The 24721-nt window shown below is 44.4% G+C and overlaps 2 protein-coding genes across 2 annotated transcripts; one reads left to right on the top strand and one right to left on the bottom strand.

Moving 5' to 3' along the window:
* The first annotated feature begins 16847 nt into the window (after nucleotides 1-16847).
* LOC123177025 (MYB-like transcription factor EOBII) lies at nucleotides 16848-18042 on the top strand. The gene is made up of 2 exons (XM_044590999.1): nucleotides 16848-17028; nucleotides 17135-18042. The coding sequence occupies exons 1-2, from the start codon at nucleotides 16890-16892 to the stop codon at nucleotides 17680-17682; spliced, it is 687 nt and encodes a 228-aa protein (XP_044446934.1). The 5' UTR covers nucleotides 16848-16889; the 3' UTR covers nucleotides 17683-18042.
* A 1558-nt stretch (nucleotides 18043-19600) lies between these two features.
* On the bottom strand, nucleotides 19601-20199 carry LOC123183182 (50S ribosomal protein L12, chloroplastic; the record flags this gene model as incomplete). The annotated part of the gene is given in 1 exon segment (XM_044595929.1): nucleotides 19601-20199. A coding segment is annotated over 1 exon segment (441 nt), but the record flags the coding sequence as incomplete, so codon positions are not given.
* Nucleotides 20200-24721: the final 4522 nt, after the last annotated feature.

Raw genomic sequence — 24721 nt, 5'->3', positions numbered from 1 at the left:
ATTGTTTGGGCCTAGAGGAAGGCATTGGGAAGTAATAAGTAGATGATGGGTTGCTAGAGTGACAGAAGCTTAAACCCTAGATTATGCGTTGCTTCGTAAGGGGCTGATTTGGATCCATATGTTTCATGCTATGGTTAGGTTTACCTTAATACTTCTTTTGTAGTTGCGGATGCTTGCAATAGGGGTTAATCATGAGTGGGATGCTTTTCCAAGTAAGTACAGCACCCAAGCACCGGTCCACCCACATATCAAATTATCAAAGTACTGAACGCGAATCATATGAACGTGATGAAAACTAGCTTGACGATAATTCCCATGTGTCCTCGAGAGCCCTTTTCTCTATATAAGAGTTTGTCCAGGCTTGTCCTTTGCTACAAAAAGGATTGGGCCACCTTGCTGCACTTTATTTACTTTTGTTACTTGTTGCTCGTTACCAATTATCTTATCACAAAACTATCTGTTACCTATAATTTCAGTGCTTGCAGAGAATACCTTGCGGAAAACCGCTTATCATTTCCTTCTGCTCCTCGTTGGGTTCAACAATCTTACTTATCGAAAGGACTACGATAGATCCCCTATACTTGTGGGTCATCGAGAGTCTTTTCTGGCGCCGTTGCCGGGGAGTGAAGCGCCTTTGGTAGGTGGAATTTGGTAAGGAAAAATTTATATAGTGTGCTGAAATTTACTGTCACTTGTTACTATGGAAAGTAATCCTCTGAGGGGCTTGTTCGGGGTATCTTCACCCCGACCAGTAGAGCAAAGAGTTGCTCCTCAACCTACTGAACCTACTGAAAATGAAAATGTCTACTTTGAAATTCCTTCGGGTATGTTAGAAAAACTGCTAGCTAATCCTTTTGCAGGAGACGGAACAAAGCATCCTGATGAGCACCTAATATATGTGCATGAAGTTTGTGAATTATTTAAGCTTGCAGGTGTCCCAATGATCTTATTAAGAAGAAGGTCTTCCCTTTATCTTTGAAGGGAGATGCATTGACATGGTATGGGCTATGTGATGATACGGGGTCATGGAACTACAAACGATTGAAATTGGAATTTCATCAGAAGTTTTATCCTATGCATCTTGTTCATCGTGATTGCAATTATATATATAATTTTTTGCCTCGCGAAGGAGAAAGCATCGCTCAAGCTTGGGGGAGGCTTAAATCAATGTTATATTCATGCCCCAATCATGAGCTTCCAAAAGAAATAATTATTCAAAGTTTTTATGGTCGGCTTTCTGATAACAATCGCACCATGCTCGATACTTCTTGTGCTGGCTCTTTTATGATGAAGACTATTGAATTCAAATGGGATTGATTGGAAAGAATTAAACGCAACTCTGAAGATTGGGAACTCGATGAAGGTAAGGAGTCAGGTATGACACCTAAGTTTGATTGTGTTAAATCTTTTATGGATACCAATGTTTTCCGTAAATTTAGCACTAAATATGGACTTGACTCTGAGATAGTAGCTTCTTTCTGTGAATATTTTGCTGCTTATGTTGATCTCCCCAAGGAGAAGTGGTTTAAATATCATCCTCCCATAGAATTAAAAGTAGTTGCACCTATTAAAGTTGAAGAAAAGACTATCACTTATAATGATCCTATTGTTCCTACTGCTTATGTTGAGAAACCACCTTTCCCTGTTAGGATCAAAGATCATGCTAAAGCTTCAACTGTGGTTCATAAAAGCAATATTAGAACCTATACACCTCCTGAGCAAGTTAAAGTTGAACCTAATATTGCTATTGTTAAAGAACTTTTGTCTGATAATATTGATGGGCATGTTATTCATTTCTGTGATGAAACTGCTAGAATTGCCAAACCTTGTGCTAAAGAAAAACATAGACCTGTGGTAGGCATGCCTGTTATTTCTGTTAAAATAGGAGATCATTGTTATCATGGCTTATGTGATATGGGTGCTAGTGCTAGTGCAATACCTATTGACTTATACAAAGAAATTATGCATGATATTGCACCTACTGAGTTAGAAGATATTGATGTCACAATTAATCTTGCCAATAGAGATACTATTTCACCAATGGGAATTGTTATAGATGTTGAAGTCTTGTGTGGGAAAACTAAATATCCTGCTGATTTTCTTGTTCTCGGTTCCCCACAAGATAGCTTTTGTCCCATTATTTTTGGTAAACCCTTCTTGAACACAGTTAATGCTAAGATAGATTGCGAAAAGGATGTTGTTACAATTGGTCTAGGTCATATGTCTCATGAGTTTAACTTTTCTAAATTTGGTAGACAACACCGTGAAGAGGAATTGCCTAGTAAAGATGAAATTATTGGTCTTGCTTCTATTACCGTACCTCCTAGTGATCCTTTAGAACAATATTTGCTAGACCATGAAAATGATATGTTTATGAATGAAAGAAGGGAAATAGATGAGGTATTCTTTAAACAGGAACCCATCCTGAAACACAATTTGCCTGTTGAAATCCTAGGGGATCCTCCTCCACCCAAGGGTGATCCCGAGTTTGAGCTTAAACTGTTACCTGATACTCTTAAATATGCTTATCTCGATGAGAAAAAGATATATCCTGTTATTATTAGTGCTAACCTTTCAGAGCATGAAGAAGAGAGATTATTGAAAACTCTGAGGAAGCACCACGCTGCTATTGGATATACTCTTGATGATCTTAAGGGCATTAGTCCCACTCTATGCCAACACAAAATAAATTTGGAGAAAGATGCCAAACCAGTTCGTGATCACCAATGACGGCTGAATCCTAAGATGAAAGAAGTGGTAAGAAAGGAAATACTAAAGCTCCTTGAGGCATGTATAATTTATCCGGTTGCTGATAGTCAGTGCGTAAGTCATGTCCATTGTGTCCCTAAGAAGGGAGGTATTACTGTCGTTCCTAATGATAAAGATGAATTGATTCCGCAAAGAATTATTACAGGTTATAGGATGGTAATTGATTTCCGCAAATTAAATAAGGCTACTAAAAAGGATCATTACCCCTTACCTTTTATCGATCAAATGCTAGAAAGATTATCCAAACATACACATTTTTGCTTTCTAGATGGTCATTCTGGTTTCTCTCAAATACCTGTGTCAGCTGATGATCAATCAAAGACCACTTTTACTTGCCCTTTCGGTACTTTTGCTTATATACGTATGCCTTTTGGTTTATGTAATGCACCTGCTACCTTTCAAAGATGCATGATGGCTATATTCTCTGACTTTTGTGAAAAGATTTGTGAGGTGTTCATGGACGATTTCTCCGTTTATGGATCCTCTTTTGATGATTGCTTGAGCAACCTTGATCGAGTTTTGCAGAGATGTGAAGAAACTAATCTTGTCTTGAATTGGGAAAAGTGCCACTTTATGGTTAATGAAGGTATTGTCTTTGGGCATAAAGTTTCTGAAAGAGGTATTGAAGTTGATAAAGCTAAAGTTGATGCTATTGAGAAGATGCCATGTCCCAAGGACATCAAAGGTATAAGAAGTTTCCTTGGTCACGCCGGTTTTTATAGGAGGTTCATTAAGGACTTCTCAAAAATTTCTCGGCCTCTGACTAATTTATTAAAAAAAGATATACCATTTGTCTTTGATGATGATTGTGTAGAAGCTTTTGAGATACTTAAGAAAGCATTGATCTCTGCACCTATTGTTCAGCCACCTGATTGGAATTTACCCTTTGAAATTATGTGTGATGCTAGTGATTATGTTGTAGGTGTTGTTCTAGGGCAAAGAGTTGATAAGAAATTAAATGTTATCAAATATGCTAGTAAAACTCTAGAAAATGCTCAAAGAATTATGCTACTACTGAAAAAGAATTCTTAGCAGTTGTATTTGCTTGTGATAAGTTCAGACCTTATATTGTTGATTCTAAAGTAACTATTCACACGGATCATGCTGCTATTAAATATCTTATGGAAAAGAAAGATGCTAAACCTAGACTTATTAGATGGGTTCTCTTACTACAAGAATTTGATTTGCATATTATTGATAGAAAGGGAGCTGAGAACCCCGTTGCGGACAACTTGTCTAGGCTAGAGAATGTTCTTGATGACCCACTACCTATTGATGATAGCTTTCCTGATGAACAATTAAATGTCATAAATGCTTCTCGTACTACTCCATGGTATGCTGATTATGATAATTACATTGTTGCTAAATTTATACCACCTAGTTTCACATACCAGCAAAAGAAAAAGTTTTTCTATGACTTGAGACATTACTTCTGGGATGACCCACATCTTTATAAAGAAGGAGTAGATGGTGTTATTAGACGTTGTGTACCTGAGCATGAACAGGAACAGATCCTACACAAGTGTCACTCCGAGGCTTATGGAGGACACCACGCTGGAGATAGAACTGCACATAAGGTATTGCAATCCAGTTTTTATTGGCCTACTCTCTTCAAGGATGCCCGTAAGTTTGTCCTATCTTGTGATGAATGTCAAAGAATTGGTAATATTAGTAGACGTCAAGAAATGCCTATGAATTATTCACTTGTTATTGAACCATTTGATGTTTGGGGCTTTGATTATATGGGACCGTTTCCTGCCTCTAATGGATACACACATATTTTAGTTGCCGTTGATTACGTTACTAAGTGGGTAGAAGCTATTCCAACTAGTAGTGCTGATCATAACACATCTACTAAGATGCTTAAAGAAGTTATTTTTCCGAGGTTTGGAGTCCCTAGATATTTAATGACTGATGGTGGTTCACATTTTATTCATGGTGCTTTCCGTAAAATGCTTGCTAAGTATGATGTTAATCATAGAATTGCATCTCCTTATCACCCACAGTCCAGTGGTCAAGTAGAATTGAGTAATAGAGAGCTCAAATTAATTTTGCAAAAGACTGTCAATAGATCTAGAAAGAATTGGTCCAAGAAACTTGATGATGCATTATGGGCCTATAGAACTGCATACAAAAATCCTATGGGTATGTCTCCGTATAAAATGGTTTATGGAAAAGCTTGTCACTTACCTCTAGAACTAGAAGGCATATTGGGCCATTAAAGAACTCGATTATGATTTTAAACTTGCCGGTGAGAAGAGGTTATTTGACATTAGCTCACTTGATGAATGGAGAACCCAAGCCTATGAAAATGCCAAGTTGTTTAAAGAAAAATTTAAAAGATGGCATGACAAAAGGATACAAAAGCGTGAGTTTAATGTAGGTGATTACGTATTGCTATACAACTCTCGTTTAAGATTTTTTGCAGGAAAACTTCTCTCTAAATGGGAAGGTCCTTACGTTATCGAGGAGGTCTATCATTTCGGTGCCATAAAAATCAACAACTTCGAGGGCACAAATCCGAAGGTGGTCAACGGTCGAAGAATTAAACACTATATCTCAGGTAATCCTATAAATGTTGAAACCAATGTTATTGAAACTGTAACCCCGGAGGAATACATAAGGGACACTTTCCGGAACGTTTCAGACTCCGAAAAGGAATAGGTATGTGGTACGGTAAGTAAACCGACTCCAAAACAGTTCTAATGGCAATATTTCTCCGTTTTGGAATATTTAGAAAAATAGAAAAATAAGAAGCAGTCCGGGAAGGACACGAGGGCTCCACGAGGGTGGAGGGCGCGCCCTACCCCCCTGGGCGCGCCCCCCTGCCTCGTGGGCACCTCGTGTGCTCTCTGGACTCCGTTTTCTTGCACGTTACGTATTTTGGTCGGTAAAAATTCATTATATAATCTCCCAAAGGTTTTGACTCCCGTATCACGCAAATATCCTATGTTCTTGTTTCGAGCTGTTTTCTGTCAGGGTTGTCACGGCCAGGCATCATGTCGTCCCCCTCCTCCAACAAAGGTGACAACGATGCTTGGCTAATGAAGATAGAGTTGAAGAGGTAAGAACCCATGGAGATCAACAAGGATGAAGGGATCAAGAAGGCCACGGAGGACCAAGATCAAGCTCCTGAAGACAACCTTCAACTTGATCACAATCTTCTTACCCCAACTAAGATCGAAGCTTTCAAGATGATTGAGTTAGCTCGTATACAAAACAAGTATCTCACACGTGAAAAAAAATTGTTGAAGGAGCATATCGTTGCACTCAAGGGCATTATCCGCAAGTTGGAGGACCTCTTATGCTCGATGTGCGACTATCCATCATCACCTCCACCTTCTTCACCAACAAAGAAGGAGACATAATCACATGGGTATGGGCACTCCCCTTGGTAACTGCCAAGCTTGGGGGAGGTGCCCCGGTATCGTATCACCATCACATCTCCTATCTTTACCCTTTTTCTTAGTTCAATCCTATTAGTAGTATCTTGATCTAGTAGAATAAAGTTTTGGTATGATCTAGTTTTGAGTTTTGCTTTATGATCTCTCTATGTAATCGAGTCCGTGAGCTATATAATAAAGATTACTGTTGAGTCAAGGGCTTGATTATCTTGCTATGATCTTGAGTGAATAAAAGAAAAGAGAAAAGAATAAAAAGAAATAAAAGAGATCATGTTGATTTATGGAGAGTAATGACTTCACATAGAAAGAGTATGATGATTAAAAATTGTTGAGAGTTGACAAACATAGCTTTGGTTATCGTTGCAATTAATAGGAAGTAATAAAGAAAGAGAGGTTTCACATATAAATATACTATCTTGGACATCTTTTATGATTGGGAGCACTCATTAAAATATGACATGCTAAAGAGTTGATGTTGGACAAGGAAGACAACGTAATGGGTTATGTTTTCTTATATCTGAGATAAAGTATATTGTCATGGATCATCCAACATGTTGAGCTTGCCTTTCCCCCTCATGCTAGCCAAATTCTTTGCACCAAGTAGAGATACTACTTGTGCTTCCCATTACCCTTAAACCAGTTTTGCCATGAGAGTCCACCATATCTACCTATGGATTGAGTAAGATCCTTCAAGTAAGTTGTCATCGGTGCAAGCAATAAAAATTGCTCTCTAAATATGTATGATTGATTGGTGTGGAGGAAATAAGCTTTATACGATCTTGTGATGTGGAAGAAATAAAAGCGACGGACTGCATAATAAAGGTTCATATCACAAGTGGCAATATAAAGTGATGTTCTTTCGCATTAAGATTTTGTGCATCCAACCCAGAAAGCGCATGGCAACCTCTGCTTCCCTCTGCGAAGGTCCTATCTTTTATTATTATCTTCTACCTGATGCAAGAGTCATGGTGATCTTCACCTTTCCTTTTTACCTTTTATCCTTTGGCAAGCACAGGGTGTTGGAAAGATCCTGCTATATATACCTAATTGGGTGTAGGTTAGCATGAGCTATTATTGTTGACATTACCCTTGAGGTAAAAAGTTGGGAGGCAAAACTATAAGCCCCTATCTTTCTCTGTGTCCGATTAAAACTCCGTAACCACAAGTATTGTGTGAGTGTTAGCAATTATGAAAGACTAAATGATAGTTGAGTATGTGGACTTGCTAGAAAGCTCTGACATAGACTCTTTCTGATATTACGATAAATTGCAATTTCTTCAATGACTGAGATTATAGTTTGTTAGTTCTCAATAAAGTTTCTGATTCATACTTTGCATTCTGAATAGATTATTACTTGAGCATAAAAAATCATATGACAATATCCATATATGTTGCTGTTATGAGAATAATCATGATGCCCTCATGTCTGTATTTTATTTTATCGACACCTCTACTTCTAAACATGTGGACATATTTATCGTTATCGGCTTTCGCTTGAGGACAAGCGAGGTCTAAGCTTGGGGGAGTTGATACGTCCATTTTGCATCATGCTTTTATATCGATATTTATTGCATTATGGGCTGTTATTACACATTATGTCACAATACTTATGCCTATTCTCTCTTATTTTACAAGGTTTACATAAGGAGGGAGAATGCCGGCAGCTGGAATTCTGGGCTGGAAAAGGAGCAAATATTAGAGACCTATTTTGCACAACTCCAAAAGTCCTGAAACTCCACGAAAGTTATTTTTGGAAATAATAAAAAATACTGGAAGAAGGATCCACGTCAGGGGGGCCTCCACCTGTCCACGAGGGTGGGGGCGCGCCCTACCCCCTGGGCGCGCCCCTGCCTCGTGGGCCCCCTGTTGGCCCTCCGGGGCCCATCTTCTGCTATATGAAGTCTTCCGTCCGAAGAAAAATCATAAGCAAGCTTTCGGGACGAGACTCCGCCGCCACGAGGCGGAACCTTGGCGGAACCAATCTAGGGCTCCGGCAGAGCTGTTCTGCTGGGGACACTTCCCTCCGGGAGGGGGAAATCATCGCCATCGTCATCACCAACGCTCCTCTCATCGGGAGAGGGCAATCTCCATCAACATCTTCACCAGAACCATCTCCTCTCAAACCCTAGTTCATCTCTTGTATCCAATTCTTGTCTCCAAGTCTGGGATTGGTACCTGTAGGTTGCTAGTAGTGTTGATTACTCCTTGTAGTTGATGCTAGTTGGTTTATTTGGTGGAAGATCATATGTTCAGATCCTATATGCATATTAATACTTCTCTGATTATGAACATGAATATGCTTTGTGAGTAGTTATGTTTGTTCCTGAGGACATGGGAGAAGTCTTGCTATTAGTAGTCATGTGAATTTGGTATTCGTTCAATATTTTGATGAGATGTATGTTGTCTCTCCTCTAGTGGTGTTATGTGAACGTCGACTAGATGACACTTCACCATTATTTGGGCCTAGAGGAAGGCATTGGGAAGTAATAAGTAGATGATGGGTTGCTAGAGTGACAGAAGATTAAACCCTAGTTTATGCGTTGCTTCGTAAGGGGCTGATTTGGATCCATATGTTTCATGCTATTGTTAGGTTTACCTTATTACTTCTTTTGTAGTTGCGGATGCTTCAATAGGGGTTAATCATAAGTGGGATGCTTGTCCAAGTAAGGACAGCACCCAAGCACCGGTCCACCCACATATCAAATTATCAAAGTACCGAACGCGAATCATATGAACGTGATGAAAACTAGCTTGACGATAATTCCCATGTGTCCTCGGGAGCGCTTTTCTCTATATAAGAGTTTGTCCAGGCTTGTCCTTTGCTACAAAAAGGATTGGGCCACCTTGCTGCACTTTATTTACTTTTGTTACTTGTTGCTCGTTACCAATTATCTTATCACAAAACTATATGTTACCTATAATTTCAGTGCTTGCAGAGAATACCTTGCTGAAAACCGCTTATCATTTCCTTCTGCTCCTCGTTGGGTTCGACACTCTTACTTATCGAATGGACTACGATAGATCCCATATACTTGTGGGTCATCAGAGCTCATTATTGGGGCATGAATATAAAATTGACTTAAGCCTCCCCCAAGCTAGAGCGATACTTTCTCCTTCACGAGGCAAAACATTATATATATAATTCCGATCACGATGAACTAGATGCATAGGATAATTTTTTTGGTGGAACTCCAATTTCAAGCTATTCCAATTCCATGATCCAATATCATCGCATAGCCTATACCATGCCAATGCTTTTCCCTTCAAAGATAAAGGGAAAACCTTCTTCATAACTTCATCTCTGGGTAAACCTGCAAGCTTGAACAATCCACAAATTTGTTCAGCATATATCAAGTGCATATCAGGATGTTCGGTTCCATCTCCTGCATAAGGATTGGCTAGCAGTTGTTCTATCATACCCGAAGGAATTTCATATTCAATATTTCCAGTAGGTGCAGTAGGTTGAGGGGCAATTAATTGTGGTTCCGGACGAGGTGAAGATACCCCGAACAAACCCCTCAAAGGATTGTTTTCCATAGTAGCAAGTGACAATAAATTTCAGCACACTATCTAAATGTTTCCTTACCGAATTCCACTTACCAAAGGCACTTCACTCCCCGGCAACGGCGCCAGAAAATAGCCTTGATGACCCACAAGTATAGGGGTTCAATTGTAGATCTTTTCGATAAGTAAGAGTGTCGAACCCCACGAGGAGCAGACGGAAATGACAAGTAGTTTTCAGTAAGATGATGTCTGCAAGTGCTGAAATTGTAAGTAGCGAGTAGTTTGATAGCAAGGTAATTTGTAACGAGCAAGTAAAGGTAACGGTAACAAAAGTGCAGCAAGGTAGCCCAATCCTTTTGAGGCAAAGGACGGGCCAAAACGGTCTCTTATGATAAGCAAAGCATTGTTGAGGGTACACGGGAATTCCATCTAGTCACTTTCATCATGTTGGTTCAATTTGTGTTCGCTACTTTGATAATTTGATATGTGGGTGGACCGGTGCTTAGGTGTTGTTTTTAGTTGAACAAACCTCCTACTTATGATTAACCCTCCCGCAAGCATCCGCAACTACGAGAAAAGTATTAAGAATAAATTCTAACCATAGCATTAAACTTTGGGATCCAATCGGTCCCTTACGGAATAGCGCATAAACTGGGGTTTAAGCTTCTGTCACTCTCGCAACCCACCATCTAATTGCTACTCCACAATGCATTCCCTTAGGCCCAAATATGGTGAAGTGTCATGTAGTCGACCTTCACATGACACCACTAAGGGAATAACAACATACATACTATCAAAATATCAAACACATATCAAGTTCACATGATTACTTGCAACATGATTTCTCCCAAGACCTCAAGAACAAAGGTAACTACTCACAAGTGATAAACATGCTCATGATCAGAGGGGTATTAAATAGCATAATAGATCTGAACATATAATCTTCCACCAAATAAACCATCTAGTGATCAACTACAAGATGTAATCAACACTACTAGTCACCCACAAGCACCAATCTATAGTTCCGGTAACAAGATTGAATACAAGAGATGAACTAGGGTTTGAGAGGAGTTGGTGCTGTTGAAGATGTTGATGAAGATTGCCCTCCCCAAGATGGGAGAGTTGTTGGTGAAGATGATGACGATGATTTCCCCCTCCGGGAGGGAAGTTCCCCCGGCGAAATTGCTCCGCCGGAGGGCAAAAGTGCTCCTGCCCAAGTTCCGCCTCGAGGCGGCGGCGCTTCGTCCCGAAAGTCCTATCTTTATTTTTTTTCTAGGTCAAAATGACTTATATACCAGAAGATGGGCACCGGAGGTGGGCCGAGGAGGCCACAATCCACCAGGGCGCGTCTGAGGGGCCTGGCGCGCCCAGGTGGGTTGTGCCCACCTGGTGGCCCCCTCTGGTTGTTATTGGCTCCAATATTTCTTAAATAATCCATAAAAAATCTCCGTGAAGTTTCAGCTCATTTGGAGTTGTGCAGAATAGGTGGCCTGACATGGTTTTTCAGGTCCAGATTTCCAGCTGCCGGAATTCTCCCTATTGGTGTGTACCTTGCAAATTATGAGAGAAAAGGCATTAGAATTACTCCAAAAAGCATCATTATGGATAAAAACATTATAAATAACAGTAGGAAAACATGATGCAAAATGGACGTATCAAGCACCGGCGCCCCATTGCTGCTTGCAGCCCCCGTGGCGGCCCCTATTAGCAGCCGCGGGGGACGCGATGGCGGCGGCGGTGGCGGGAGAGCCGGCGCATGAAGGCCGACGCAGGCGGGAGAGCCGGCGCGGGACGCGATGGCGGCGGCGGCGCCGAGCCCCCACTGATGCCGGCGATGAGAGCGGTGTGGGTCGCCCGAGTTCGGGCCATCTTCATCCGTCGCTCCTCCAGCTTGAGGCCACCACCTTGGCAAAGGTAGGCTCCAAGATGAGGGTGAGGTTGGAGGCGGCGTTCCCAAAGTCCTCGTTGAGGCCAGCGGTGAGGGTGCTGATGAGGAGCTCGTCGTTGACCGTCTCACCGAGATCGTGGAGCTCATCGGCAAGCTTTTTGAGGCGCATGCAAAAATCGTCGCTAGACGAATCAAGCTGCCAGCACACGTAAAACTCACCGTGGAGGAGGACCTTGCGCTGCAGTTTGTTGTCGGTGAACAGGTCGTTGAGCTTGTTCCAGACAGCGTAGGCGTCGTCGTCGTCATCCACCACCGTGTGGAAGAGGTCCTTGGAGATGGTGAGGTAGAACCAACGGATGATGGTGGCGTTGAGGATCATCCACTCCTTGTCGTGAATCATGAGGCTCGAGTCCACGGTGCCATCGACGTGGCCGTGGAGCAGGTACTCGCGAAACACCAGGGAGAAGTACCGCTTCCAAGCAGAGTAGGACGCGGTGGATTGATCAAGCACCACCGGAACGCACTCGTGGATGTTGAGATCACGGACGAGGGTGACATCGGGACCAACGAAGGGGTTGGAGACGGTGGAGGAGGAGGAGGAACTCATGGCGCAGCGAGGAGGGAGTGGGAAGGCGCGACGTGGGTGGAGTGGCTAGGGTTAGGGTTCGGCTCGGGTCGGTTGGGGTGGCGGCATGGGTGGGCAGGCGGGTAGGTGCGGCGCGGAGTGGGAAGGAAGGAGCGGCGCGGCGTGGGGAGGAGGGGTGCGGAAGCAGGGGTCGTGGCGGCGACGGTGGCGGCGGCTTGAGGAAGAAGCCGCGACGGCGGCAGGTGGCGCGACGGGTGGTGGGAGGGCGGCGGCGACGTCGATCGGAAAGCCCGACGGCAGCGGCGGCGGCGAGATGACGCGGCGGCGGCTAGGTCTAGGAACTTTCTGCGATAGATACCATATAGAAGACTAGAATAGGCTGTGCAACACAATTGCATTGATCGGTGCACTAGGCACGTATATATATGATGTATAGAGGGGGGCCACAACCTCAACTATACAGATGAACTAGGAGGTGGGCCCAATAAACAATATACACGTACATAATATGTTCAACAGAGACAAATGCACATATGCTAGCAATTAGAACATAGCGGAACATATAAGTGGTGCAGCTCAAGAGATCAATACAAACTTTCATTGTAAGAGTGGAGCAGCTGCTCCTTTTGCTCCATCGTTTTGCCAATTGATGCACTTGTATCCTTGTACTTGCATCCAGGTGCTTCAATGTTTTTTGTTTTTAACCTCAGTTTCGCTGGCCAAATTGGATACAAACTTGTCAACTTTATATCTTCCTTCATCTGAAGATCACCGACAGTTTTCAGATCAACATTTTTCTGCAAATAGACCCTTATCACCTCATAAGAGTTTAGATCATCAGCTCTTGCGACCATCCAAACATCTGTGAGACCCGATACTTCTTCGCATTCCAGTCCCCGTTTGACATCCTTCTTCCTGAAAGTGATCTTCAAAGGTAATTGCGTTTTAAAATCCAACCCTGTCCTTTGGAAACTCCACAATGGCATTCTATGTATGGCCTCTACTGTTCCACAAAGGAAAAACCTTCTGTGGGAGAAAGTCTGACAGGCTCCTTCAACCGATTTCCACTCTGGCCAACCTGGCGCCCATTCTTCCATTCGGTAGGCACGTAGACCAGGACATCCATCAGGGCCACACGAACTGATCATCTCATTTTTCAAGAGGTTTAGGCTTCAATTCCATTAGCTGTGACTTGAGAATCACATACTGTAATTCATAGTAGTTATCATCCAAAAACCAGCATTTCCATGAGTACCCGTAGTCATCTGGATGAACAATGGCGCATCTAACTCAATTTCAACATCTAGGGCTCATGATGCTACTAGAACCAAGAGAATAGCCAAGTAACACAACATCATGAACCAAATGAACACATCATACATGCATCTGTCCTAATTTGTACTCCCTTTGTTATCATCCCGCCTGGCCGTGCGGGGTGATAATGTCCATGGGAGAAATCCACATGCGCTAATTTGTACTCCAGAAACGATCTGACTAACAGCATCTCCACCCTATAATTCATAGTTACCATCCAGAAAACAACATTCCCATGAACAATTGCACTACTAAGTAGTTACTTCGACACCTCAAGACAAGCATGCTAGAAGAACCAAGATAAGAGCCAGTTAACACAGCATCATGAACCAAATCAACCCACAATTCATGGGTCTAGCTGTGACCATGGCTCGCATATAACCTGAGGCCTCTACATCTCACAAAGAGCTAAGCCCCTGAAGAATGTCATCTCTAACAAGCGTCACACAGCCACTCAAAGTGATATGAGAAGCACATACTAAAAGATCTGGCGAGTCGTCCAGAAGGCAACATTTCCATGGGTGGCAGTAGTCAATTTCCCATTTGCATGAACAAAGGCACTACTGACATCCAAGACATGAAAGGTTGGAGGTAATCGTGCTCGGGAATGGCCAGTTTAGTCATGAACCAAATTAACCGGCCATCCCATGCCCCTACCCTGGCACGGGGGCACAACGCACAGGATGGTCTCGCACGCGCGGCTCCGGCGAACCGGGGAAGCGGCGGGCCGGCGTAGGAGGTCCGTGCTGGCGGCGCGCGGGGCGCGGCGAGGTTCTCCGCCGTGCGGTTACGGTGGGGACGGAGACAGCGCGCCTCCTTTTTCATTCCATTCCGTGAGGTTTGGGTTGGGTCCCCGCGCTGGTGCGGGGTGGCTGGAGCGGAGCTGGGCTCAAGGCTTGGACAGGACGAGACGATCTCGGCCGCTGAATCGTCGTCAATACTCGTGCGGGTCCATGATCGCTCTCAGCAACGCACTATGAGGCACGCCTACACACCATTGTGCAGAGAAATAACCTTGGGAGTCAGGCATAATCAGAGCCCCTGTTTGGTTAGCCGGTGAAAATGGCGGCCTAGTAATAGTATTAGCAATTTTTCTATAAGAATAAAAGTGGATAAAACTAGAACTTCAATCGTTTTGAAACGGAGAGAGTATTTCTCAGCAGCCGATTTAGACACAGTTGCTCTCTTTAAACAACGGATCAATCTGGAATTTGAAGCTTTTTTTTAATAGTGCATCGAAGGAGGAGGAGAATTAATATGTATGCAATGTGCATGACGCTTTTGCTATGGGAAATGCTATCTGACGAAACTACGAATGTTCGCTGCGGATGTGATCTCAGCGAACACACCCATGGCCGTTAGATCAAGATCAGACGGTTGCAGTTTAAAAAAAACTACCTGCAAATTAAACAAACTGCGATGACAGTTTTGAAAAATGCCACCGTCAGCCAGATAAAATGCCACCCCTAGTGTTCGCAAATGCCATCCCTGGCGACCTTTCCCCAACTATTGCGGCCCTTCGTTATTGGAGGTCACCTGCATTTCTTTTAGTTTAGTCGTTTCTTTCCATTTTCATGTGTGTTTGATTTTTCTTTTTTACTCAATTGTGTGTCTGTCGATGATTGGGTGTGTGTAAATATATGCGCGGGTGCTATGCAATATGTGTGTAGAATGTCAAAACTATTATGCTTTTTCTTGCATCTTGTAAATATGTGCATTTTTTTTTTGTGCAACCCAATTTATTCAACCTTAGAAAGCTTTGTTTTATTTATTTTATTAGTTTCAGTATATATTAAAAAAGGTTGAAGGAAGAAGAAGACTGATGGCATTTGGATATTGATCGTACGGTGGTGGAGAGTGATTTAACTGAACCGCAAAAGAAAATTCATACGTGCATTCAGTAGGTTGGCCCATTTGTATGTACTTAATTGTTCTTCGAATTGTTCATAGCGTAGGTCGGCCCATTTTTGTTGCACTTAATTGTGCTTAGAATTGTTCATAGCTACTCCCTCCGTTCCTAAATATAAGTCTTTCTAGAGATTTCAATAAGTAACTACATACGGAATAAAATGAATGAATCTACACTCTAAAATATGTCTACATACATCCGTATGTAGTATTCCATTTGAAATGTCTAAAAAAACTTATATTTAGGAACGAAGGGAGTAGTATTTTTGACAATGGGCGGCGATCGAGACACACTACGTGATTAACCATCCAGTTTTTTTTAAAGACACACAAAGAGCATCTTAGATCTATATCGAGAAAAACAAAAAGGCGGTGCAATGGATAGACAACTGGACGTTGAAGGATCAGTAAAAAATAAAATTACATTGAAAAGCATACTGGTCTTCTTCTTCCTCCAATTGTACACCGCCCGTTATAAATTGAAAATTACATTGAACCAACAATAGAGACAGTGGCACCTGCAAACACCCTCGTCATACCAAACTATGGAGACCGTGGTAGTCACTTGTCCCTTGAGATAAGATCTATAAATTGCCGAAGCAGCATTGGTTGAAGCATCAACCCACGTAGAACCGGCTTGCAATGCATCACCGCCGGTTCAGATGGTTGGAGAAGTCAGGCCAAGCCGTAAAAATAACATGCCAAAAGATGTCGAAGTCACCACACCAATAGCCAGCCAATAGCTCCCCTTAAAAGGCACACGAACTGGGGAATCAATAGACCCTTTTTTAAGGGGGCACCAACGGATCCAGGGACACAAATTCTCATAAGCCACCATCGAGGTAGGGAGAGACCGGAGAGACCTTATTTCAACACGCCATAGACCACCACCTCATCAATATCGTGGGAGAAACAAAAGCCTAAGAAAAATATAACGAGACGGACGGGTCCCCACTCATCTTGCACCGGACGGGGAAGAGGGAGGGGGGCCGTGGCGGCGGCTAGGGTTGATAGGAAAAGTGATGATTAACCACCCAAGTTAATAAAACGATCACCACCAGCGAGCAAGACTGGTTAGCTATTTCAAAACCAACAATCAACAACAATAAAATGATCGCCCTAACAAAACGATTAACTCTTAATCGAAAACCAAAGTGCACCACAGCTGGCACCCCTCCTCCTGCAACAAGCGCGCGTGCATGTGCGGCTACGGGAGTTAATACGCACGTGCGAACCCAAACCAAACCATACAGGGCAAAGAGAAGAAGAAGCGGGCATTGCCAGTTGCGAAGGAAAGCGGCGCACGTTAATCAGCGCGTGACACGTCGTCGCCATGGCCGCTTCGGGAGCTCCCGGCGGGCGCCTTTCCGAGTTAGGCGTGCCGAAAGTGCCCCGCTCACGTCGCCGCCCGCCCCGGCCCCGACTATATATGCGAAACGCCGACGTGTTACGCTGGCGACCGCGTTACGCCGCAGGCCCGGTACGCGCGCGCCGGAGGGGAGGGGAGGGGAGGACCATGCAGTGCGCGGCGGACGGCGGCGGCGCGGAGCCGGCGGTGAGGAAGGGGCCCTGGACCATGGAGGAGGACCTCGTCCTCGCCAACTACGTCGCCGCCAACGGCGAGGGCGCGTGGAACAGCCTCGCCCGCGCCGCCGGTACGTACCATATCGATCATCAGTAGTACTATATCCCAGCCGTGTATGGCATGGCGGTGCACGTAGTACGTAGTATGTGTGAGAACAAATTATGGCATGTATGCAGGGCTGAACCGGACGGGGAAGAGCTGCCGCCTGCGGTGGCTCAACTACCTGCGCCCCGACGTGCGGCGGGGCAACATCACGCCGGAGGAGCACCTGCTCATCGTGGATCTCCAGGCCAGGTGGGGCAACCGGTGGTCCAAGATCGTCAGGCACCTCCCCGGCCGGACCGACAACGAGATCAAGAACTTCTGGAGGACCAAGATACAGAAGAAGCGCCGCGCCGGCGCCACCGCCAGCGACAGCGCCGGGTGCCAGCTTCTGAGCTCGACGGCGGTGACCGAGTCCCAGAGCAGCAGCAGCAACTCCGTGGTCCGGCCGGGCGCCATGCCGCACTACGACGTCGTCGCGGCGACGACGCATCCAGGCGGCTGGGGTGATCACCAGCTTGGCTACGCCGTGCAAGGAGGAGGTGATGCCGCGTGTGCCGGTGGAATGGACGGCGGCGTGCCGCCGGAGTTCTTGCAGGCGGCGGCGGTGGCGGCCGACAACGTCTGGGGCCTCGAGGAGTTCTGGCCAACGGTGCCGCCGTCGCTCCACGGCGACTACTGATTGCGACGGATGCTGTTGTGCCGTGTGCCGCCTGTATAGGTATCCACATCGGTGTGTTAGTGAGTTGGATTCGTTTGCTAGAACAAAGCGTGCCGGCTTCGCTAAAATTTCAACTGAAATTTCACTCGAGTTCGTCTCAAGCCAAAGCTAAATTAATTTTGCCGGGCAAATCTAAAAAATGTTGTCTGTCTTTGGGATGAGTTCAGACCTACTGTAGATTAAGTGTTGAAGGTCGAAACCTCAATTCTTGCAAGCACATTAGAGCCGTCAATGCTTCTTTGAGATTCACACTATACGTCAATGTATTTTTCCTGCATTGCTCTGTATTAGATCTAGTTTGTACACTTCGTAATTACTTTTGGTTGGAGCTACGATTTAGTAAATGAACAAGTTTCACTTTTTGCAAAGTTGCAAATTTGTATGAAAATGTTTGATTCCATTTTTTTATGAAGTACTCCTACATATTTTTATTCAGTTTGAAATGCATTCCACTTAGTTTTAGTACCGATTTAGAAATTTTGAAATGCGCTTACCGAAACCTAGTCTTGTCAGTAATACTCCAAACACTTCTTAAAAATTTCAAATAATTTACAGATTTGAAGGAAAGAAAAGAAAATCAAAAGATTCCGAGTTGTTCAAAAAAAAAAGAATAAAAATTAAATGCACCAGAATAACTTAATTTGATTGAACTATAATGGAATTGATTAAAAAGTTGTGAAGTCTTTGTGGGATGTTTATGAAATATGACTAAAATAAGCGTGGCTATTTATCAATATGTTCTTTAACCTTTTTAAAAGAAATAAATAATCCACAAATTTGTATGAAATTTTACAATTTTCATAGAATTGAAATGAAAATTTCAAATTATTTTTTATTTCAAAAAAATCATTTTTATTCATGTTTGAAAAAATAGAGTAAGTGTCATTTTTTGAAAGAACTTCTCCAATATAGTTCATAAATATTCACTAAAAATTTAATTATTCCCTTAATATTTATACCAATGTAATAAATTCCCATATAAGTACAAAAACTATTCCAAATATTGAAACTTGCATTTAGATTTTTGAAAAAATAATTGAAATCCATTTAGTTTTTTGGATTTTGTGAAAAAAAAGTATATTGTTTTTGTGCATGAATCTCGGAACTTCAATTTCAAAGCTCACAGCCTTGCTAAGGGCATGTACAATGGTTAAACAGATAGTCTTATTTTAAGCGTTGCATGTAATTCAGATATAACAAAAAAAAGCATGTCTACAATGGATTCTCTTAGCTTTATCTTCAATAACTAGCTATTCATAAAAACATGGTGAGACATATTGTGCTAAGAGATCATCTCTTAAATGAGAAGACAAATCTTTTCTTATATTTTCTCTCTTCTTCACCTCGGCATTTATTCTACGCGACACTCCTTGTTTATAGGGTTCTACGTGGCATTCCTAAGGTAATACCATTGTACATGCCCTAATCCGCTACTTCTTTAGATATGGGTGGCCATTTTAGTCTGGGTAGGCCCTATGGTCCCCTTTGTGTACATGCAAACATTGTGTGTTTTTCTGATAAATGAAAATATTATGGTTGATCAATAAACTTGGAAAACAGCAATCCTGCCTGGGCTGTCGTTCCGTGCATTGGTCAGTCAGGGCGTATCGCATTGTTACCGGTTGAGCGCACGGACTTAGTCAGCGATTCCTGCACCTGTACTCACTGTAACCTGACTTGTGCAACACCGCAGGTAGTCAGTCACATAGTATATCGAACTCCAAGTGGCTTCCATTTTACATCGACCAGGCCATGTCCAGAACAGCCAGTGCATATCATAATGCATTCCCTCGAGAGCCAATTACATACCATATCCAATCAAAATTCTGAAACGAAACATCAGAATTCAGGTTCGCATCGTAGTGGAGATTAAAAAACAGAGCAAGAAACAGAGTATATAAAGGACGCAAGATCTTGCAACGGGCCGGATACAATTTTACAATTACACAAGAGAAAATGTCTTTTCGACAAGGAAAATTTTGGTAAAATTATGGAATTCCTAGTAGCAATGCAGCAGCAACGTCGTCAAGGTCAGGCTCAGGCGACGGTGACCTTGGCGCCGACGGCCTCGAGCTGCTTCTTGGCGTCCTCGGCCTCGTCCTTGCCGACGGCCTCCTTGAGCTTCTTGGGGAGGCCCTCGATGAGGTCCTTGGCGTCCTTGAGCGCCAGGTTGGTCAGCGCGCGCACCACCTTGATGGTGGCGATGCGGGCGCTGCTCGGCACCTCCTCGATCACCACGTCGAACTCCGTCTGCTCCGCGGGCGCCTCGGCCTCGGCCGCCGCTCCGGCCGGGGCGGCCACGGCGGCGGCGGGGGCGAACGCGGCCGCCGACACGCCCAGGCGCTCCTGCAGGTGGTCCACCAGCCCGCGCGCCTCCTCCAGGGTCAGCCCCGCGATGGCGTCCCCCAGCTCCAGCACCTTCGGGGAGGCCGCGGCGGTTGAGGTGCAAGCGACGGCGACGGAGGGGCGGCGACCGTGGATGGGGAAGAATGGGTGTGGTCGGGGCAGGGAGGTGGTGGCGGGCTTGGCGTGGAGGAGGGAGAGGGCCGAGGAGAGAGCGGTGGAAGCCATGGCCATGGCGCTGAGTGTTTCTCGGATGCTCTGCTCTCCCTGGCTCGGAGTTGGCGACGGCAGAGGGGAAGAAAAGAGGCGCGCGAGGATAAGATAAGAAGATGTGTCACGTAGGAAACGAATGTGACGTGCGTTAGCCACGACAGCTGCACATTTCTGGCCGTTGGATAGCTGATGGACGGTGATCAGAATGTTTATAGTTTGTTCAAGAATCCATTCATGCAGAAAGAATCGATTCACGCAAAAGGAGGAAGATGACATCCATCCATCCATCCATCGATGTAGCACTGAGAAACAAAACCCCAGCTAAGAGCATCCCAAAAAAGAATCTTGCAAGGGTAACTTGCGAGACTGCAATTGATCGGACACTTTGGAAGGAATACGGTGAGTGGCAAACAACGTTGGATTGGATGGATCCTTAGCTTTGCCATGGATGCCGGCAAGGAACAGCATAGCATAAATTGCAGAGTTCGCAAGCTCCAATCCTCCCCTTGTACACTAGACCAAACCCAGCCCTCGAGCTCACTCCAAGCATATATATATCAACCCAAGCCGCGAGAAATTACAAGTACGCATCGTCGTCGCCTTCATTCCACCGGTCACCACCGCGAAGCAAGCGAGCATCAGCGGCGATGGCGTCGGCTGGCGAGGGGACGGGCATCATCATCCACGCGCGGCCGCTGCAGGACGCGGCGTCGGCTGGCGCCAGCGGCGGGGGTTCGTACACGGCGGTGTTCGTGGTGCTGGGCGTCATCGCGGCGCTCATCGTCATCTCCTGCCTCGTCGGCCAGGTGTGCACCAAGAGGCACCTCCGCGCGCGCCCGCGCAGGGACCGCGTCGCCTACTACGACGACGACCTCGAGGGCGGCGGGTACGGCCACGGCCACGGCGTCGCCAAGATGGAGGCCGCCGCGCCGGCCACGGTGACCGCGGTGGTGCCGGCCGCGGCGTCCGTGGAGATGAGGCAGGTGGCTTGACTTAGCCAGAGAGCGCGGTGCAGGAAGCCGGCGTGGCATGGCATGTCATGATTTGGTTGCGCGTACAGGTGAACTCCCGTGTGTATAGAACGTGTCTCCATAGCCACGACTGTAAATATGAAATTTGTTGTGATTGTGATTATATATAGACCTGAAGTACTCCCTTCGTCTGAAAATACTTGAATGTATTTGGATTACAGATTTAAATCCCAATAAGTGTACAACTAAATTTTAAATTCTTAGTATTGAGGTAGAAGAACTGCAGAAATATACGTATATTGCAGTGGGTTTATTTGATAGAGCTGAAAGAATAAAGAAAATGCACGCAAGAAAATTACTATCTTCCTAACCAGTAATTAGGAGCTCCTAGGTGCTCCACCCACCCACATCTTCTTCTTGTACCCGCCTCGAGATCCTCAAGATATGTTGTACTCCCTTCGTATCAAAACAAGGCTTTGTTTGTTTCAGGTTCGCTTGGATTTTAATCAACTGCAGATTCACTTCAGTGGCAAAACTGATTCAACGAATCAGCTTCGCCATCGAAATACACTTTGAGGTGCTTCACGAAATTGCACTATAAGTGGCCCAAATCCAGATTCAACTTCACTGGCAAAGCTGATTTCAAATAGTTGTTTATTTCACATTTCGGATTTAGCTTCACTAGCAAAGCTGAATCTGGTCTCAGAATCCAAAAAAACAGGCCTTAGGTGTCGCCGAATCAGGGACGCTTATTTTGGGAAGAGAGGGAGTATATGTTTAGTACATCCTCCTATCAATAGTAAATGTCGCAGTTTTAACTATGGTTGAACAAATCTTAGCTTAAAACTGCAACACATATTTTCGATCGGAGGGAATACAAAATTTTGTATCAGCTATTTCCGTTAAACCACATGCGATGTGCTATGTTGTACTTTCTTCATTGATTCACATCAATAGACACTGCGTGGGGAAGACTTTTCCACTTCAAGATTCAAATCACCCGACACTAACAATTAAGTTTCAGTTACTAAGACAACTAAGTTCATAGATTTTGGCTACTTAGTTCAAAGATTCCAATAGTTTAACTCAAGTTTGAAACCCAACTTAATATCTGCATAACTGCGCACATATATTTTAGGATACAGAAAATTTCAAACTATTTATACTTCATAGCTACCCTATTTTTTCATTGAAGTTATGTGCTTTGAATCTGCATAAAGCACATAACTATTTTAAACCACATAACTGTGAGATGGTTCAGTTAGATATTAAGTGTTCCTGTACCCTATTTCCACCCGCACGGATGCTTTTAAACCACATATTTTGAATCATAAATGGAACACTTAATAGTACTAGTCTTCTTATCTAACTGAAAAATAATCCCTAGTATGATTGTTGTGAATATCATGATATTGAATTCCTGAAAATTATGTCTCTCCTAAGGAAAGAATACTAAGACTTCCATGGTGCCTTTTTGAGCAGAGAATTCCATGTTACCGATTCCAAGAATGTTTTGAAAAATCCATCTTATAAATGTAATCTCATTTTAAGTGAATAATAATAATAATTTCATCACATCAATTATAAAAAAATGTCATGATACTAATTTTGAGAATTATGTCTCTTCCAAGAAAATTGAGAATTTCATGGTACTAATTCCCGGCGGAGTTCCTAAATTAAATTTGAAATTTAAACAAAAAACAGATAATACCGCGATATCTTATATCATCTATTCTCTCGGGTTCCCGCGATCTAACTTATGTTTTAATTAGTAACTATTTGTGGTTATCTACTATTAAAGGGGAGTCTACAGGCATGGTGGTACGTTGAGGTTTGGTTGGTTTCGTACGTATGTTTGTTTAACGTTAATTGTGTGGATATCATTCTTTGGATGGGAGAGGTCACAAAGAAATTATGCAAAGAATGATAGAGAGTTATATGCCATGATATTTGCTTGTGAAAAGTTGAGACCTTATGTTACATAAACAAAGGTCATTGTTTACACGGATCGTCAGGCATTGAAAGAGGTGGTTTTCTTTTTAGCAAAGAAAGATTCGAAACCGAAAGATCCAGTGGGCTCTTCTCTTACAAGAATTTGATATGAAGATATTAGATCGTAGTGACATAAATAACACGTAAGTGAATGTCTCTTTAATAAGCCGGAATAAAGAAGACAGTCAAAAAGATTATGGTATGATTAAGGACAGTAAAACTGTGCCACTTTCGAGCGCTCTCACGCATCCTCATGTTTCAGCCATCGGATTGCAGTTTCTGATTGTTCCTGGTCGTCCGATCAACGATGCAGCACCACGGGACCACGATTGGGCCGAATGTCCTGTGGGCAGCTACTCCCGTAGCAAATCAGAGGCCTCTGGTTTACTGGGCCTTTCATGCTGAAGCCCACGGGCACTACCATTAGCCCTGGAAAAAAAATCGCATTTGCGATGCTTCCTCACCTCCCCGGCCTCTCCTGGGCGAGACCTATCTTGTCGCCGCCCTACACCCACCTTGACCGCCGCCGTCACCGACAACAACCTCGACTATCTTCTCCGTTCTCGCAGGTCCTTCACGCCCTCACCCGGCTACCGCCCATCCACCCCCGGCGGCTCTAGGAGGGGCACCACAACCGCAGGCACCGGTGGCAGCGGCATGCCGTCCACGCTGCGCTCGTGCACCACCAGCGGCCCATTCAAGTCCAAAGCCAACCCACCGCCGTCGGCCGCGGTGGCCAGGCTGCGACTCGCCTACGACCGGTCCCCGGGATCCGCTGACACAAATCCCCTCGTTGAGTGGCGGGTGTCAAGATCGGCACGCCTCCTCCAGATGTGAGTTTCTCTTAGAATTATTTTTTTTCTGCTATGGGTAGGATAAAAGTGATGTGCGTTTGCCAAAAAGCCGTGCCAATTTTCTGTGCAATGACCGCGGCAGAAGCAGCTACCGAGGGAGATCGAGCTGTAGGCTTGAGTCCACACACGATGACCTCAAGAAGGCCAAGGATTAGCTCTACTTTGTCATCGGTGAGAAGGAACATGTCGTGGGCGAGCTCAACGAGGCCAAGAGGGTGGCTGATGAGATACATGAGATGCTCTAGGACGCTGCACCAAGATCGAGAAGGCCAAGTGGTGGGCTGAGGAGGCCACCGAGATCGAGAAGTTCCGGGCAGGCGAGGCGGGCATCGACGTCGACGAGGTGCAGAAGCGGGAGGAGTGGTAGAGGGAGGTCGACTGAGTGCGCGGCCAGCATGCAGCAGACTTGGAGATACTGGTCACTACCAGTACCACAGAGGAGCTAGAGAGGTTCATGCGCGAGCTTTTGATGGCCACCGAGCCAAATAAGGCCGAGCTTGGCATGTAGACGATGCCACGAAGATCACCAAGGTCAACGCAGACAAGGTGGACATCCTCTCGGGCGAAGTCATCCGCTTGAAAGGCACATAATAACTTCCGGTATATATGTAACCCAACAGAACTCTG

This window comes from Triticum aestivum, chromosome 1D (genome assembly GCF_018294505.1).
Source record: "Triticum aestivum cultivar Chinese Spring chromosome 1D, IWGSC CS RefSeq v2.1, whole genome shotgun sequence".
NCBI classification, from domain to species: domain Eukaryota; kingdom Viridiplantae; phylum Streptophyta; class Magnoliopsida; order Poales; family Poaceae; genus Triticum; species Triticum aestivum.
The sequence above is the reverse complement of the archived record's forward strand: the minus strand, read 5'-3'. Positions and strand labels throughout refer to the sequence as shown.